The sequence below is a fragment of the Lipotes vexillifer genome, unplaced genomic scaffold (genome assembly GCF_000442215.2).
Source record: "Lipotes vexillifer unplaced genomic scaffold, Lipotes_vexillifer_v1.1 scaffold236, whole genome shotgun sequence".
In the NCBI taxonomy this organism is placed as follows: domain Eukaryota; kingdom Metazoa; phylum Chordata; class Mammalia; order Artiodactyla; family Lipotidae; genus Lipotes; species Lipotes vexillifer.
The window spans coordinates 21,545-36,254 of NW_006773295.1; the positions used below are offsets into that span (position 1 = coordinate 21,545).

A 14,710-nucleotide genomic window follows, 5' to 3' on the forward strand; every position below is an offset into this window, starting at 1 on the left:
TTATGGTGCTGGCTCTCCTGGTGGTGGGGCCTCCGCCGGCAGCAGCATTGCCTCCAGCGGCGGGGGAGCCTCCAGCGGCGGCAAGGGGGCCTCCTCCGGTGGGGGGGCCTCCTCTTCTTGGTCCTTCTCTTCTGACTGCTCCTCCTGTAGCCCCACTGGTAGAAACTCCGTTAGGAATCCCTCACTAGTGGTTTCCTTTGAACTGTCCTCCAAGGTACGCCCTAGGGTCTCTACTGACTCAGTTACAGCCCTGAGGGTAATGTAAAATATTAAAACTAACAACAATATTAAAAGAAATGAAGGGAATATGAAAATTAGCTTGCCAACATTTCTAAACTCAATGCTACGATGAAAAGAACCGCCACCTACACCTCCACTTTGAATTTCAGTTGGTTTGCCAGGTGGACCACTGTCTACACTACCACCATCTCCTGGACCTCTGCAGTCAGGGGGAGCATAACCAGCCTCACAGTGGCAGTGCCTAAAATTGTTGCAAACTCCTTTCCCATTACACATTTCTGCTGGTTTGCAGTCATACTTGAGCACAGCATAATCAGTACAAGAGTAATTTACACAGACTTTGTTTGGAGCACAAAGAGTGCCAGTGTGTACATCTCCATCATCAGGGATATCAGTAGTGTTATAGGCATCCATGCTCCAGCACCAGTCATCTTCATGAGCGACCTGGATCAGTGTATGATTTGGTTTGATTTGTGGTACCTGTCTAACATTTGTACATATAAGTTTCCCACAAAATATATTATCATCTACGCACTTCAAATATCTTAACCTAGGTGAGTTGGTAATACCACAGTTTCCAAACCGGTCGCCTTTTCTGTTCATTGAAATGTAACAGTTTTCTGGGGCAGACCTTGCAGAGAACCCATATATATCCATGCACTGATTATCAGGGTTCTTACAGCGACCTCCAGCGCAATAGTGAATTCTATCACACATTGTACCATCTATCTTATAGCTGTCTATGGGGCATTCTCCAGAGGAACCATCACAATACTCTGGGAGGTCACACTCCCCCAAAGCAGGACGGCACATGAATCCCTTATATTTCAGTTGGCATTTAACACAGCAGAGTCCATCACTACACTCTGCATTCTCCTTCAGCCTACATGTTTGGTCACAGCATGGGTGATTGTCACAGTCAGAACCACAGTCACACTGCTCATCCTCTTCTATAACGCCATTTCCACAGCGGGAATCCCTCCGTAAGCGGCCTTTGGGCCCAGGCTTGTTAAATAGGCAGGCCCCTTTGTGTTCCCAGAGGAACTGGTAGAAGAAGTCAGAGCTGCAGTTGCTGAAGCCACTTTCTTTAGTGATATTTTCACGCATGAGGCCAAAGGGTTTATCTTTACAAACGCAGGCTGAATGGTCATGCGGAATACCCAAGTTGTGCCCAAGCTCATGGACCATGAGTGCTGCAAACAGGAGGACATCCTCATGGTGGAAGGATTCAACGGCTGCTGCAAAATCACTTGAACAGGCACCACTGAGAAATGCCTGCCCCGTACCCTCTTTAGGATGGTGTCCAACGATCATGTGGGCAACATCATGCTTCACACGATGGAAGAGCCTCTCTTGTCTCCAGCTGTTGAAATTCCTGAGTGCAACTTGCAGGTCCACTGGGACCTGTATGAGGTCCCCCTCAGTCCAGATCTCCATTCCAGCCAGCACCACCTCTGTGTTTATTCCCCTAGTGAAGCTGTTGGCCAGAGCAATGATGTCCATTACTCTCTGGACTGTCTCATTGACGTCACTGCCCCACATTTGGAACCGTTGGTTGTCGACCACGACAAACATCTCCACGTATTTGGTATGTGACCACAAGTAGGATGGCACCTGCTGACTGTGAGGCTTGCTGCTCTCTTGTTGCCGGCTGGTGAATGCCACTTGGCTGTCATTGGAAGTGACACTACAGGAGACTGGAGCTTCATGGGCCATGGTGTACAACACATGTTCAAACCGTTTTGAAGAGTGAATGGGCTCAATGCCATAGGATTTTGCCTCCTTCATCAGGATGCCCCTGAGGCCTGAACAGGTGTTGACAGAAACAAAAGAACCTGGGACTCCTTCTATGTAGCCTTCATAATGACAGTCATGTGAGATGAAAGGCATTTCTTGCCCCAGGATGCCATTGTGGTAGCTGAAGACTGGAAAGTTATTCACAAAATAGTCTCTCTTCACCTTCAGGTGAATCAGCTGTTTCTGGCCCTGCATAAATAGCACATAGGAGAGCTTTTCCACTTGGTCTTCCCTTCCTTCCACTGTCAGACTCTTGGGGGTGACTGTTTCATAGTAAGAGTAATATACTGATCCCAGATCACAGTACAAGCTTGGCAGAGAAATCACCAACAGCAACACAGTCCTCAAACAGAAACATGAAGATCCCGGCACTGGCCCCAGCCTCAAGTCCCTCTTCTGCTGAGCCCAAGTCTGAAACTCTATCTTACCCTCCTTCAAGGCCACTTGGTTTTTCCGTAGAGAAGGCAGTATAGAGGCAGAGTGTGTCACAGACGCTGCCATGTTAAATCAGTTGATGATGCAGGGCCTATGTCCAGCAGCAGCAGCTTTCCCTGACATGCAGACCCTCCGTCACAGGTATTCACTTCAGATCTATGCTGGCTCCCTTATGGGTGGGTACTGCCCAACTCTGAACCTTACAGACCTTGGGGCTGTGTTTCTGTTCTTGCTTTTCTTTCTTGGCCTTCAGTGGTTTCCTTACTATATGACTTCCTTCCAACAGCAATGGTTTTAATGCTCCTTGCCTAAGTTCCCTTTACGCTTACACAGAGATATACCAAGTAGAAGGCCTGTAATGATTCAGCCAGGACTGTTACTCAGGTAAATTATCCTTATCCTCAGCCCAGGGCCACACTACTGATATCCGTTAATCTGCGCATTCTTTGAAAGCCAGCATTCTGGCAGGAGGTCGGGGGGAGGGGATGGGGATTCTTCAGGATCTCAGAGCAGGATGAAGTTCTCTGTTGCCCATTACCTCTTTTCCTCATTTCTGTAGTATTGAGGGTACTGTTTTTCAGTCCAGCCCTCCTTTGTCAGGGTCTGGTTTTTCTCCTTTAATTCAAGAAAATTTGTATGTGGATGCACAAATTCTCCCTCATTAACTTTTGTTCATAACAGATGAGTTTAGCCACTTTGTGTCTGCATATAAACATAATTTTCTTCTAATAAGTTTTCCTAATGCACAAACATACTAAATGTTAAATGAAAGGAGTTCAGTTTTACTACGGAGACTTACTTACAAGTGACTAAGATCAAAGTTCAGTTCCTCCCAACATAAAAACAAAGTCTGGAATAAAACTAAACTCTGATTAACCAGGTATCTAGTTACCATTTCATCAAGAAAATAAAAATGGACTGTATAAGAGCTTTTTAAAGACTTCTTTGCTTTTGTAACTAAAATTGAACTGTAATGTCTATGGAAGTCCTTGGATTTGACTTTGATGTTGATCTCCTGGTGTATTTAGCAGTATAAATTTAAAAGGAAAAAAGCCTTATTTAACCACATTCCTTGCCCAGTTATTCTCCTTTGCATCCTAAAATGAACTAAAGACTCTACATCTTATATCTTGCATAAAAATAATTTTATATTAAGTCAAATATCTACAATATAAAACCTTCAAAGTAAGGGTTATGGCTATAAATACCACACAAAAATGGAGAAATGCCTTATATAATTCAAAAGAGAATGGAATAGTACTACAAGATCTCAGATATAAGCATGAGAGTAGATCAACTCATTATCCCCAATTAATATTTAATTCCTAATACAGATGAAAAAATCATCCACATCTAGCAAGAAAATGAATACTATCATATCACAAACACATTAAAAAATTTACAGAAAAAATGGTGAAATGATTTCCAGCTGGATTTCTTTTTTTCCTTGTGTTCTGTATAAGAGGAAAGCCTCTTAAAATTATGTAACTTGGAAATTATCACAGATTTAAGATGTTCCCCTGTGTCTTAACCAAACAGGCAGGGAAAATTTAAGTCATTCTGTGGGACAAAAAAATCAATAATGAAAGACCACTTCTACTTTTTTAAATAAATAAAAATATAATTAAAATCAAATATCCAATTTTCCACTTCTCAAACTGAGACATATTTTCCTTCAATAAATACACACGCACGCAAGCATTCACACACAAGATATGATTTAAATCATTTGACTTCTTCAACCAATAATTCCTTCAACTTGTTCTATCTCAAATGAATACAAAAACAAAACTCTTTAAAAAGCAGTTCCTCCTATCTATATGTTTCAGACAATAAATTTCTGACAGGTGTTCTCCTATAGCTTATACAATACATTAGCCAGAAAAACACAAAAGTTGTTTCGCATCAAGCAGATTAATAACTATGGTAAAGTCTAAAGGTATTTGAGTAATGGTTTTATAGTAAGCAGAGGGTTAGCAAATCATGTAGGAAAACTGAAGACTCTAACCTCCTGCCTATGAGAACTGTTCTTACAGTGTGAACTTTCTGCAGGTACAGGCATTAGACAGGCCAAAAGAGACAAGGATGATTTTGTTTCACTTCCAGTACATGTGAATGTTTTATTAGTAAACCTGACTGGTAGAGTTAAAGCAGAATTTGCTACTGGCCTACAAACAAATTCCATAAACAAAACTCCACTTTAAAGACCAAACAGTGCTGAGTCTTTTGGAAGCTGTTGTTTTGTCAAGGAGTTCTCTGTAGGATAGGACCCACTTTTGAGTTACAACAGCTAGAGCATCCTCCAGGGTATTCACAAACTTTCAGCATGGACCTGTCTGGACACAGCACTCATTTCCGCGGCCAGTTTAATTCAGACTAAAGAAACATGGGCAACTGCTGCTCAGAGTAAAAGGAAGAATCTTTCGGATACCCTTTTAGTTCATGCCTAAAATTCACCACACAGGGAAGGAAATCATCTTGAGCCTCTAGAAGACACCCAGATAACAAATTTGAGAAGTTAATGGTAGACTGGGCACGCTAGAAGACTCCTCCTCTGAAGAAGAGTAACAAAGTTAATTACTGCCTTCCTCTCCCAAGCGAACACTGAACCTCTGCCCTAAGATAAGAAAAGTAACAGGTATTCAGTTGTTCCAGAAACAAGTGCAGAGTTTTTCCTGATTGTAAGAAGTGATTTTGATTTGTAAGACTGCATTTCACTGAAAAAACAGAATAATTCAACCCTTAATTCAACTCTCAGCTAAGTTTTCTGGTTAGTCAATAAGAAAACATTTTGTTTTTCTCTGCTGCCTGTTAGATTTTGCCATGTTTAAAAGTATTGAATTCTCCTTACAGGGTATCCATTTGTAGCAGTTATCAATCACTGAAGATTAGTGAGCCTTACCTCAAAAAATGCCTTGAATTTAAAACTCTCCAAAGTAAAAGGGAACCAATGTGCAAGGTAATTTCTAAGAGATACTTAATGTTTTTATCATATATTCCTGCAGTCATTCACACACATATGGGACATACTAAGCAAATGTCACCCTGAAGACATACTCAGCAAAGTGGAAGACTTAGAAAATAAGTGAGCTCTGTGGGGTTGATTTTGATTGAAGAGAATTTGATGGGATGAAACTGAATAACTGAGCCTGCTGATCCTTTTCTTCTCCTCTGTGAATTGGAGTTGGCCTGTTAGCTCTCCCATTTACCAACACAGAACCACCAATCAAGAACTGCTAAAAAAATAAATAAAAATGGTGTGTTATGGATGCCCATATGTACAACAGCAAAGTAGAAAAGCACCCAGCCTTGTTTTCTATTCAAGTATCTGATCTCTGGGCCAGAACCATGTTTCTTGAAAATGAAGGGTGATAAATAAAATACATGCATCCCAGGGGATGCCACCATGAAACCCAGGCAGAAACGTTAGAGAAAAAGGGTAGCTTTAAGAGAAAAAACTTGGACCATCTTTAGATGCTAACCCAATAGTCCAGTTTTTATGATATGTAACTTTCTCAGAAAAATCATCCCATAAAAGGGGCCAGAAGAACAGGGAAAGGAGAAGAAGCAATGGAGCTGGTGAGGGCTGCAGGAAAGGGAGAGGACAAAGTAGGATCTCAAAGGAGGTGGGAGGGCCGAAGCTCTGGTTAAACATGAAAAGAATAAACTCAATAGAGAATCCCATTAGATTTAAGAAATACACCAATACCTTTAAAAAAAATATGACAAAAAAGAAATATTACCACTCTTCTCTAGGGAATTAGGGATAAGAGAAATGAGGGCTCAACTCTCTGCCTCTTCCATCATGGGAGGTGGCATCCTGTAATAGGCAGGCAGTCTGCGACATGGATCCACAAAAATTTCTTGGCACCAGAGCTAATCTACTGATTGATAGTGCAGAAAGTAAAATACACAGGGCAATTGAAACCAGATTCCACAGTACTTGATTCAACTGTTTACTAAGGTCAGTATAGTTGGTCCTTTGCCTACCACTGGCAAATGGTTTTTGTATACTTTATTACAAATAAAACAATCTTGCTTGACAATACCATCTATGTCAGCTTTACCACACATATGACTAAACAATCCTAAAGTAATAATATATTAGGAACTGAGCTTTTCTTAAAAACAAATGAACTATACTATTAGTAAATCCTGTATCTAAATTTATACAGCATCTTTAAGCAATGTGGAAATGAAATTATGATTTATTAATTTACATACAAATTATACATTAATGAATAAATTTTCAACTTGTTAAAAAACAAAGTCTGAAGCTGTCATTATTGGGATTCGTGGGATGTGGTTTGCTCTTCTATCACTTGCTTCACAATTTCTGCCAGTTTTAGTCGATCTACTTTATCTGTGAATCCACGACCTAAAACCCAAAAAAGAAAAAGGTCAGTCTCCAAACTGTTTGGGAGGTGATAAGATTCTTGACAGGGACCCAATAAGGTACATCTCACTAGTGTAAAATTCACCCTCACCATGGAGGAACCATCACCAACACTGATCAAAAGCAGTTCAACTCCCCCATTTTTCAATTAGAACTGAGCAGCTTATTAACCTGGCCGTAAAAATCCAATGTTCAGTACAAGAGCACAGCAAGAAACCACAAAGAGGGAGTTCTTTGTGATACGTATGTTGACAAAAGAACTCATATCCGGACTATATAAAGCACTCCTACACATCTGTAAGAGAGATACAACTCAATAGAAAAATGGGCAAAAGAATAGGCACTTAACAAAATCTAAAGGGCCAATAAACATTAAAACGTGCTTAAGCTCATAGTCACCAGGGAAAGGCAAAGTAAAACGACACGCAATACCAGTAGTACTTATTAATCAGAATGACTAAAATGAAAAAGACAATAGCAAGGGTTGGTGTGGATATAGAATAACTAGAACCCTCAAACACTGCTAGTGGAAGTGTAAATTGGTACAACCACTTTGGAAAACTGGTGGCAGTACCTACTGAAGCCAAACAGATGAATATCCCCATGAACCAGCAACTCCAATCCTAGATACATTAAGAGAAATGAGTTCATTAAAATATTCATAAAAGATGTACACAAGAGTGTTTATAGCAGTGCTTTCCTTAATTACCAAAACCTGGAAACAACCCATATGTCCGTTCAACAGCAGAATGGATAAATATAAATACAAAAAATATATATGTGTATATATATGGAGAAAAATATATAGAGAATATATATTTGCATAAATATATATGAGAATGAATTGCTCCTATGCACAACAATATGGTTGAATCTCACAAATATAATCTTGACTAAAAGAAGCCAGACACAAAAGAACATAGACTTCTCTGACTCCATTTACATAAAATATAAAATCAGGCAAAACTAATATATACTGCTAGAAACTGGGATCATAATTACCCTTGTGAGGAGGGAGGTAGCAGTTAAAAGAGGGCACATGCTCCACTACATGTTCTAGGTGCTTGTTACATGGGAGTGTTCACTTTGTGAAAATTCATCAGACGTGCATACCTCAAATGTGATCACTTTTCTGTATTGATATTTCAAAATCCTAAAAAAAAAAAAAAAATCCTAGGGAAGCTAATCTCCTCCAAGTATGGGAATGGCCAGGCTAGCACTTTGGATTTCTCATGTCCAAGAATCAAGCTAGGCAATGAGTTTGCTTCCTTCCCTGAGCATCCTAGACCTTAAGTCTAGTTTAGTCAGCTAAAGTAGAAAGACAATACAAAAGCAGCTCAAAAAACACACCTGTACCTTGTTTGCCTGTGGGGAAAAAAATTCAAAGAGCAGCAGATTCGGCTCTCTACTCCAGTGAAACAGGTCTTCTCTAAGCTAAGCAGATCAGCAGGGTGGACTCTCTGGTACTTTGCCCTCTTTCTCCCCTTCAGAGTATACTGCTCTTTAATGACCCAGTGAACAGCTCAGGTATCTGGAAGGAGTTCTGAGATCTGACTGTTTTTTTGCCCAAGTGGTATGTGACGGGGGCTCTGCAGCAATGAATCTGCGACACATAATTCATCTGAACTCTGGGAAACAAGCGAAAGGGCCAGATGTCCAGATACGCCTGGGCAGTTACTGTAGGGCTAACCCCCTGTCCCACAGTATTCCACTCACTCGCCAGCCCTACTTTACCTGAAAACAGTCCCAGCCCAGCCCCCAGAGATCCTACATATTCTAAACACAATTACTTCTCTGCATTCCTGGGGAAAGGCATAATTAAGGCTCCTACCATTCCAGCTGAAGCTTTGCAGAGTATCTCTTAGGAGTCTGCATTCCCGGTTATACTTCCAAGCTTCCTGAACTACTTCATTCAGCTTTTCATCTTCATTCTCTCCTATTGATAAAGATGAAGAAGAACTTGCATTTTCCTGCAGCATCATGGGATTTTAGTGTCAGAGACGGAAGGACACGATGTCCAACTTATTGAGAAGTGATGATGAAAGGTGCAAGCTTTACCAGACCATCCATCATTACTTCTAGTCCCTACATTACATGTAGACCAGGGGTCCCAACCACCGGGCCGCACAGCAGGAGGTGAGCAGTGGGCAAGCGAGGGAAGCTTCATCTGTATTTACAGCCACTCCCCATCGCTCACATTACCACCTGAGCTCTGCCTCCTGTCAGCATTATGGTGAGTTGTATAATTACTTCATTATATATTACAATGTAATAATAATAGAAATAAAGCACACAATAAATGTAATGCACTTGAATCATCCTGAAACCATCCCCCCCCACCCCCGCCCCCAGTCCATGGAAAAATTATCTTCCACAAAACCAGTCCCTGGTGCCAGAATATTACAATAATAATAGAAATAAAGCACACAATAAATGTAATGCACTTGAATCATCCTGAAACCATCCCCCCCCACCCCCGCCCCCAGTCCATGGAAAAATTATCTTCCACAAAACCAGTCCCTGGTGCCAGAAAGGTTGGGGACCACTGATGTAGACCGCTTCTGGTTTCTCAACTCTTCCTGCTCTGACCACCTCACACAAATTCCCTGATGCCCCCAAGAGTCTTAGCACTGAGGGATGGGAAATAGGTATCCCATAGAATGTCAGACTATTGCTGAGCAAAAGCACCTGGTTAACTTAAGAGACCATGAGCAGGAGGGAGAATAAGGCTGAGTGGGCTACCTTCTTTCTCCTAAGCTCATTTCTTACTTTGGAAGGCTACCTGAGGCACACTAGTAAGTTCCCTTAAAAGCCAAGGAATCTAGGAAGACTGGTCAACTCAACAGTTTCCTGGCCTACTACTTGAAGCATCTCATTCATCTGCTGAGAAAAGCCCATCATACCCCATTAGGTGGAAAGAGAACATACTGAAAGAGAGCTCTCACTCAAAAGGACTTCTGTTTAAGTCCCACCCTGCCCATGATACAAGTAGCAGCCAGGGCCACTTCTGAACTTGGGAGATCGTCTCTTTATATTCACAAGTTAATGACAGCCTTGTACTCTAAGGGCTCTGGATATGGTGTTTCCCAACCCTCCTGACCTTCCCAACCTAATCCTGACCCTGTTCACATTTTTTTTCCATTTTCCATCCTCTATCCTGTAATCTCATTAACAAACTAAGAAAATACAAAATTACGTGCTGTGTCTGACGCTGGCAGTTAAACCGAAACTAGAAATTTTACAGGAAACCAAAGGTGGGCCAGAGCCTCACATTTCTGAGTTCCCACCGTCCATTCTTTTCAGTGGGCACAAACTATATAATGTACTTATTTTCTTATAACACAAAGATGAAACAGACAACTTCAAAACAAACCACTCCTTTGGTCATGTGCATGTGCACACACACAGACACGCACAGAGCATTCATAAATGGTGTGACCTTTACCAGCCTGGGGGAGAATACACTGAGCAATCACATCTCGGAGCTTTTCCAAGGCAACATTTGAATCCTCGGCTCCATTCTCACGGTCGTGGATATAAACACCATCCTTTGGCTTGGTGCTTTAGAAGTTTGGGAGAGAGGTAATAACAAGGTGAGACCCCAACTCTTATCTCAACCCCATCTGTTAAAACCCAACTCTTAACAGATGTTAATGCTAAACATAAGGAACAGATTTTTCAGATAAATAATTAACTATAGAGTATCTCCAACTTCTGATGCTATTTAAAGAACATATCCTTTTCACCCTCTTAAGAGACAAAAAAGGGCAGACGCCTGCCTGACCTTTCAGAACCCTGTACTCAACCACACCAGCCATGAGGGAGAACTGAAGAAATAAGCTCAGTTACCCGAGTAATTTCCTCTTCCTTAGAATGGGGTTGTTCACAGAGTGCAGGGGTTTGAGGCTGACTTTCAGGTCCTGGATTCGCATGTTGGCCAACTGTTCTGCATGGGCCTGTTGGATTCCTGCAACCACCGCCTGAATGCAAACACTGTCATCAGTTTTTCACATTCATTTCTGGGCACCTAAAAAGCCAATCTAAGACAGTGGGAAGGAGAATCACAAAGAACTAAGAAGGCAATTTCATTCTTATGCTGGCAGTATACAAATTTTGATAAGGCAGAGGACTCTTCCCCATGGATCAGCAGGGCCCAGGGAATACCAGGCCAATAGCTAGCCCTTCTTTCCTGTGGGCGGACAGAAATGCAAGTAAGAAATACTAACAAGGCTCATGCTCAGTCATTGGGAAGGGCAAGTGTAAAGAGTCGTACACGTACATCAGGGGAAAAGCTAGCAGGCTGCTGCCTGAGAAGCCTCCCTGACTGGCATTTACTCACTGCCCCCATGGTGTAGACAGTCACCTTAGCCCTGATGGCTCAGAATCCCAAGCATTTCACCTGGTGAGCATAGTAGACCCTCACAAACTGATCTATAAGCCAGTCAATTAATTTACAATGAGAAATAACTGTCATAAGGTCTAGCACTCTTCAAGTCTGTCTTTATGACCAGTGCGTTCTCTCACTACGGGCAGACCAATAAGGGAAGGCAAATAATCAGAAAAAGCTTTATAAGAATGAGACGATCCCACTTCTGTATTTAAAAAAAAAGACAAACTCTGTGAGTGTGTGTGTGTCTCTCCAGAAAAAGATCAGGAAGAATACATCAAGCCATAGGTCACCTCACCTCTGAGGGGTGAGACTGAGGCAGGGTAATGAAAGGGAACTTTTGCTTTTTATTTTATATACCTCCGTGTTGTTTGAATTTCAACAACAAAATCTGACAGTTTACAAAAATAGTTCCTCGGTAAGCATGCAATTAGATCAGGAAGAGTTTGAACTCATTTAAGAGAACTATACTAACTGGCCCTGGCTACATGCCCCCAGACCCTTGAATCTATTTCCTTCTTGTCCGTGATAGCCCGACCAAAAAGATGGGAACACCTCAAGGTTGTGAGCTCAGGCTCCATCTCTTAGGCACAGCTTAGATGGACACATATGTGGACATTTTTTCCACACTTCCAAAGTTGACCAGCCTACATCTTGACCACATCATTTCTTTAAAAATGCGAATACACTGTCACATTGCAGTTCCATCTTATAGGCCCAGGAGCTACTCTTCCTCATTAAGAAGATTATGCATATCCATACTTGGCTTCATTATACACTAATCTTAAAGTAACTCCAGAAGGCAATCTTATTTCTCCATTTCAAGATCTTGAGGAAAGCCACAATGTAACACTCAATTGCTGACAACCAGAGGGTATAGGTAATCCTTTTGTATTTTGGACTGACCAAACAAACCATTTCTGGACTACTGGGCACATTTAAACCAGGAAGACAACTGCACACAAATCAGAGATAGCAGAAAACTCTGTTCCTTCTAGCTCTCCTTTCTCGCTCATACTCCAGCTAAACTAAGGGAGGTCTTAGCATTCTTTTTTCCTATTCACTTACATTTCAACTCCATCCCTTCTAAGTCAGTAACACTCAAGTCTGTGTCACTGCCTTTCCCTCTCAGCCACATTCTGATTCCACACCACACATCCATCGACCACCTTAAACAATATCTAAAACCTAAGAGACTTCCCTTCACCTAAAACCAGCCTCATTCCTGATTTCCCTCTGTCAATGGTGTCACCAGATATGCCACCCACTGTCCCTTTATATCTAGTCAGTCACCAAAAATTGTAGAAATTTGTCTTCAAAAATATTGAGCCTATTCATTCATCTCTACTTCTCTGCTCCTAGAGCAGCTTCTCAGCTTCTAGATTATTGTAAAAGTATTAGGTTGGCAAGTCTGCAAGTCTGACTAACCATCCCCAAACACCTTCCCTGTGGCAAATCTCTTCTCAAAAATCTACAATAGCCTCTCAATTATGTCCTACTAAGACTTAAACCCCTCTGTCTACTTTCAAAGCCAGGTCTGCCACACCCATTTTACCAACTTCCCATCAATGAAGTCAGGCTTCATTACATGTAAAGGGGTTAAACATGTAAAGGGGTTTAAAAATGCCACACAACAGTTAATAATTGTGATGGTTTTTGCCTTCTCTTTGGGAACCCTTCCCTAATTACAGCCCCTCAAAGTTGCTCTCTTTTTCTGAATTTCCATAGCGTTCACAGAAAATTTAGCATGCAAAAGCTCTGATGTCTGAAAATGTTCCCTCTTTGTTTTGTGTTTATTGGTATTTCCAACAAGTCTTGTTTAAACTCCTTGGGCAAAAGGACGGTGTCTGATACTGCTCTGTGCCCCCAACCCCATAGCACAAATATGGAAGATAGTCCTTTGAGTGTTCCCTTAGTGTGTTTACCAGGCCTTGATCTAGTCTTTTACGGAAATAATCTCTTTATTTCCAATCCTGATCTTTGGAAGACCAGAGGTATTTCTCTGGGAAAGACTGTGTGCTCTGCATTGTTTTGCCTTTAACCCCTCATTGAGTCAAGCCTCAGCATTCCTTCCCAACACAGCCTTTTCGGCCAACAAAATAAGCAGCATTCAAAACCTTATCCATCATCAGTTGAGCAGAGGGTAGCACATTATCCAGGGCCTCAGTTGAGTTGAGCCAGGGGTGATCCAACACTCCCTCGATGGTAAGTCTTTCCTCTGGTTTGACCTTCAAGAGCCTGTGGAGAAAAGGCCAACAGGGCTGCCATGCAGTTGCTTCCAGAGGCCGGGAAGTTCCTGGGTCTGGCTCTAACCAGCTCTAGCTTCTGACTTTCCACCAACTCTTACAAGCCTAGGCTTTCTATTTGCAGGACAGAGATGGGGCTCTCGTCCCTAACCGTTAGTTGTGAGGGCACTCTGTCCTTAGGCAGTTCTTTCTATACTAAATAAATTGAGATAAGAATGGTAGGAAAAGGCTTATTAGTCCAGTGATACCTCAGACTGAGTTCCAGGTTCAGTAAAGTAATTTTACATATGGCTTACAGTTCCTGAGACACTGAATCCCCAGACTAATGTTTCTAGGACAGTGGGCTATAATTTCCAAAAGGGACTCAAAGTGCTCTTTTGGCTAACAGTGACTGTAAAATTAGTCGAGGGGTCATATGGTTCTGAAAATCCAGGTTGCTACTTGTGATAAAACTCTTGTCACCATTTGGCAGGACCTGAACCCTTTATTCCAAAGACATTCAAAAGCTAAAAATCTAGGGCTTCCCTGGTGGCGCAGTGGTTGAGAGTCCGCCGGCCGATGCAGGGGACATGGGTTCGTGCCCACGTCCGGGAAGATCCCACATGCTGCGGAGCGGCTGCGCCCGTGAGCCATGGCTGCTGAGCCTGCACGTCCGGAGCCTGTTGCTCCGCAACGGGAGAGGCCACAACAGTGAGAGGCCTGTGTACCGCAAAAAAAAAAAAAAAACCAAAAAAAACACACAAAACAACAAAAACAACAAAAAAAAGCTAAAAATCTAATCTCTGAGAAGGGGATGGCATTTCCTTCTAAGCCTAATGTATTGTTCTATACCATCGGCTTTTTGACCATAGTTCTTTACATCTTGTACATTTATCCTAATGCAATTCCTAGCTCACCCCAGCATATTCCCTGGGCCTCTTACAGCACCTTCTTCCAAATACATAGCCTCCCATTCCAAACATCAGAGTCAGGACAACATGCCTACTTGCTCTTTCATGTTCTCTGTAACCTTCTGGATCATTGTGAACAAACAGCTTCAGATTCTAAAGAAAGGATTATTTAGAAAAGAATCTCAATGCTGAAAGAAGATAATCAATGTTGCTCTAGGGACAGGAAATATATTCTACAGAACTGCAAAGAACCAATTAGAGGATACTGATATTTTGGTTAAATAACAGAATACAGCAGGGGAAGAGCATAGGAAGACAA

At 41.8% G+C, this 14,710-nt stretch overlaps 2 protein-coding genes across 3 annotated transcripts in view; both read right to left on the reverse strand.

Moving 5' to 3' along the window:
- LOC103072447 (disintegrin and metalloproteinase domain-containing protein 1a-like) lies at positions 1–2,646 on the reverse strand. Its single transcript, XM_007448247.1, has 2 exons — positions 366–2,646; positions 1–275 (listed from the first exon to the last, which is right to left on the reverse strand). Exons 1-2 carry the CDS (start codon positions 2,536–2,538, stop codon positions 1–3), a joined length of 2,448 nt encoding a protein of 815 aa, XP_007448309.1. The 5' UTR covers positions 2,539–2,646.
- Positions 2,647–6,404: 3,758 nt separating this feature from the next.
- The window catches only part of MAPKAPK5 (MAPK activated protein kinase 5), a 39,113-nt gene continuing 30,807 nt past the window's right edge, over positions 6,405–14,710 (reverse strand). Inside the window, exons 10-14 of one of the 2 annotated variants that reach the window (XM_007448169.1) lie at positions 13,373–13,493; positions 10,718–10,848; positions 10,314–10,429; positions 8,700–8,804; positions 6,405–6,850 (exon numbers count right to left, since the gene is read on the reverse strand). In XM_007448169.1, coding sequence (XP_007448231.1) covers positions 6,756–6,850; positions 8,700–8,804; positions 10,314–10,429; positions 10,718–10,848; positions 13,373–13,493 — 568 coding nt within the window. In that variant the 3' untranslated portion in view covers positions 6,405–6,755. Of the gene's footprint in view, positions 6,851–8,699; positions 8,805–10,307; positions 10,430–10,717; positions 10,849–13,372; positions 13,494–14,710 lie in introns of both variants that reach the window. The other variant, XM_007448168.1, reaches the window with a different exon arrangement.

Bases quoted from the DNA above. Each gene is read 5' to 3' on its own strand.
- LOC103072447 (XM_007448247.1), bottom strand. From the start codon at position 2,538: ATGGCAGCGTCTGTGACACACTCTGCCTCTATACTGCCTTCTCTACGG. The intron at 276-365 runs GTGGCGGTTCTT...TATTGTTGTTAG, and splicing joins AATTCAAAGTGGAGGTGTAG to TTTTAATATTTTACATTACC.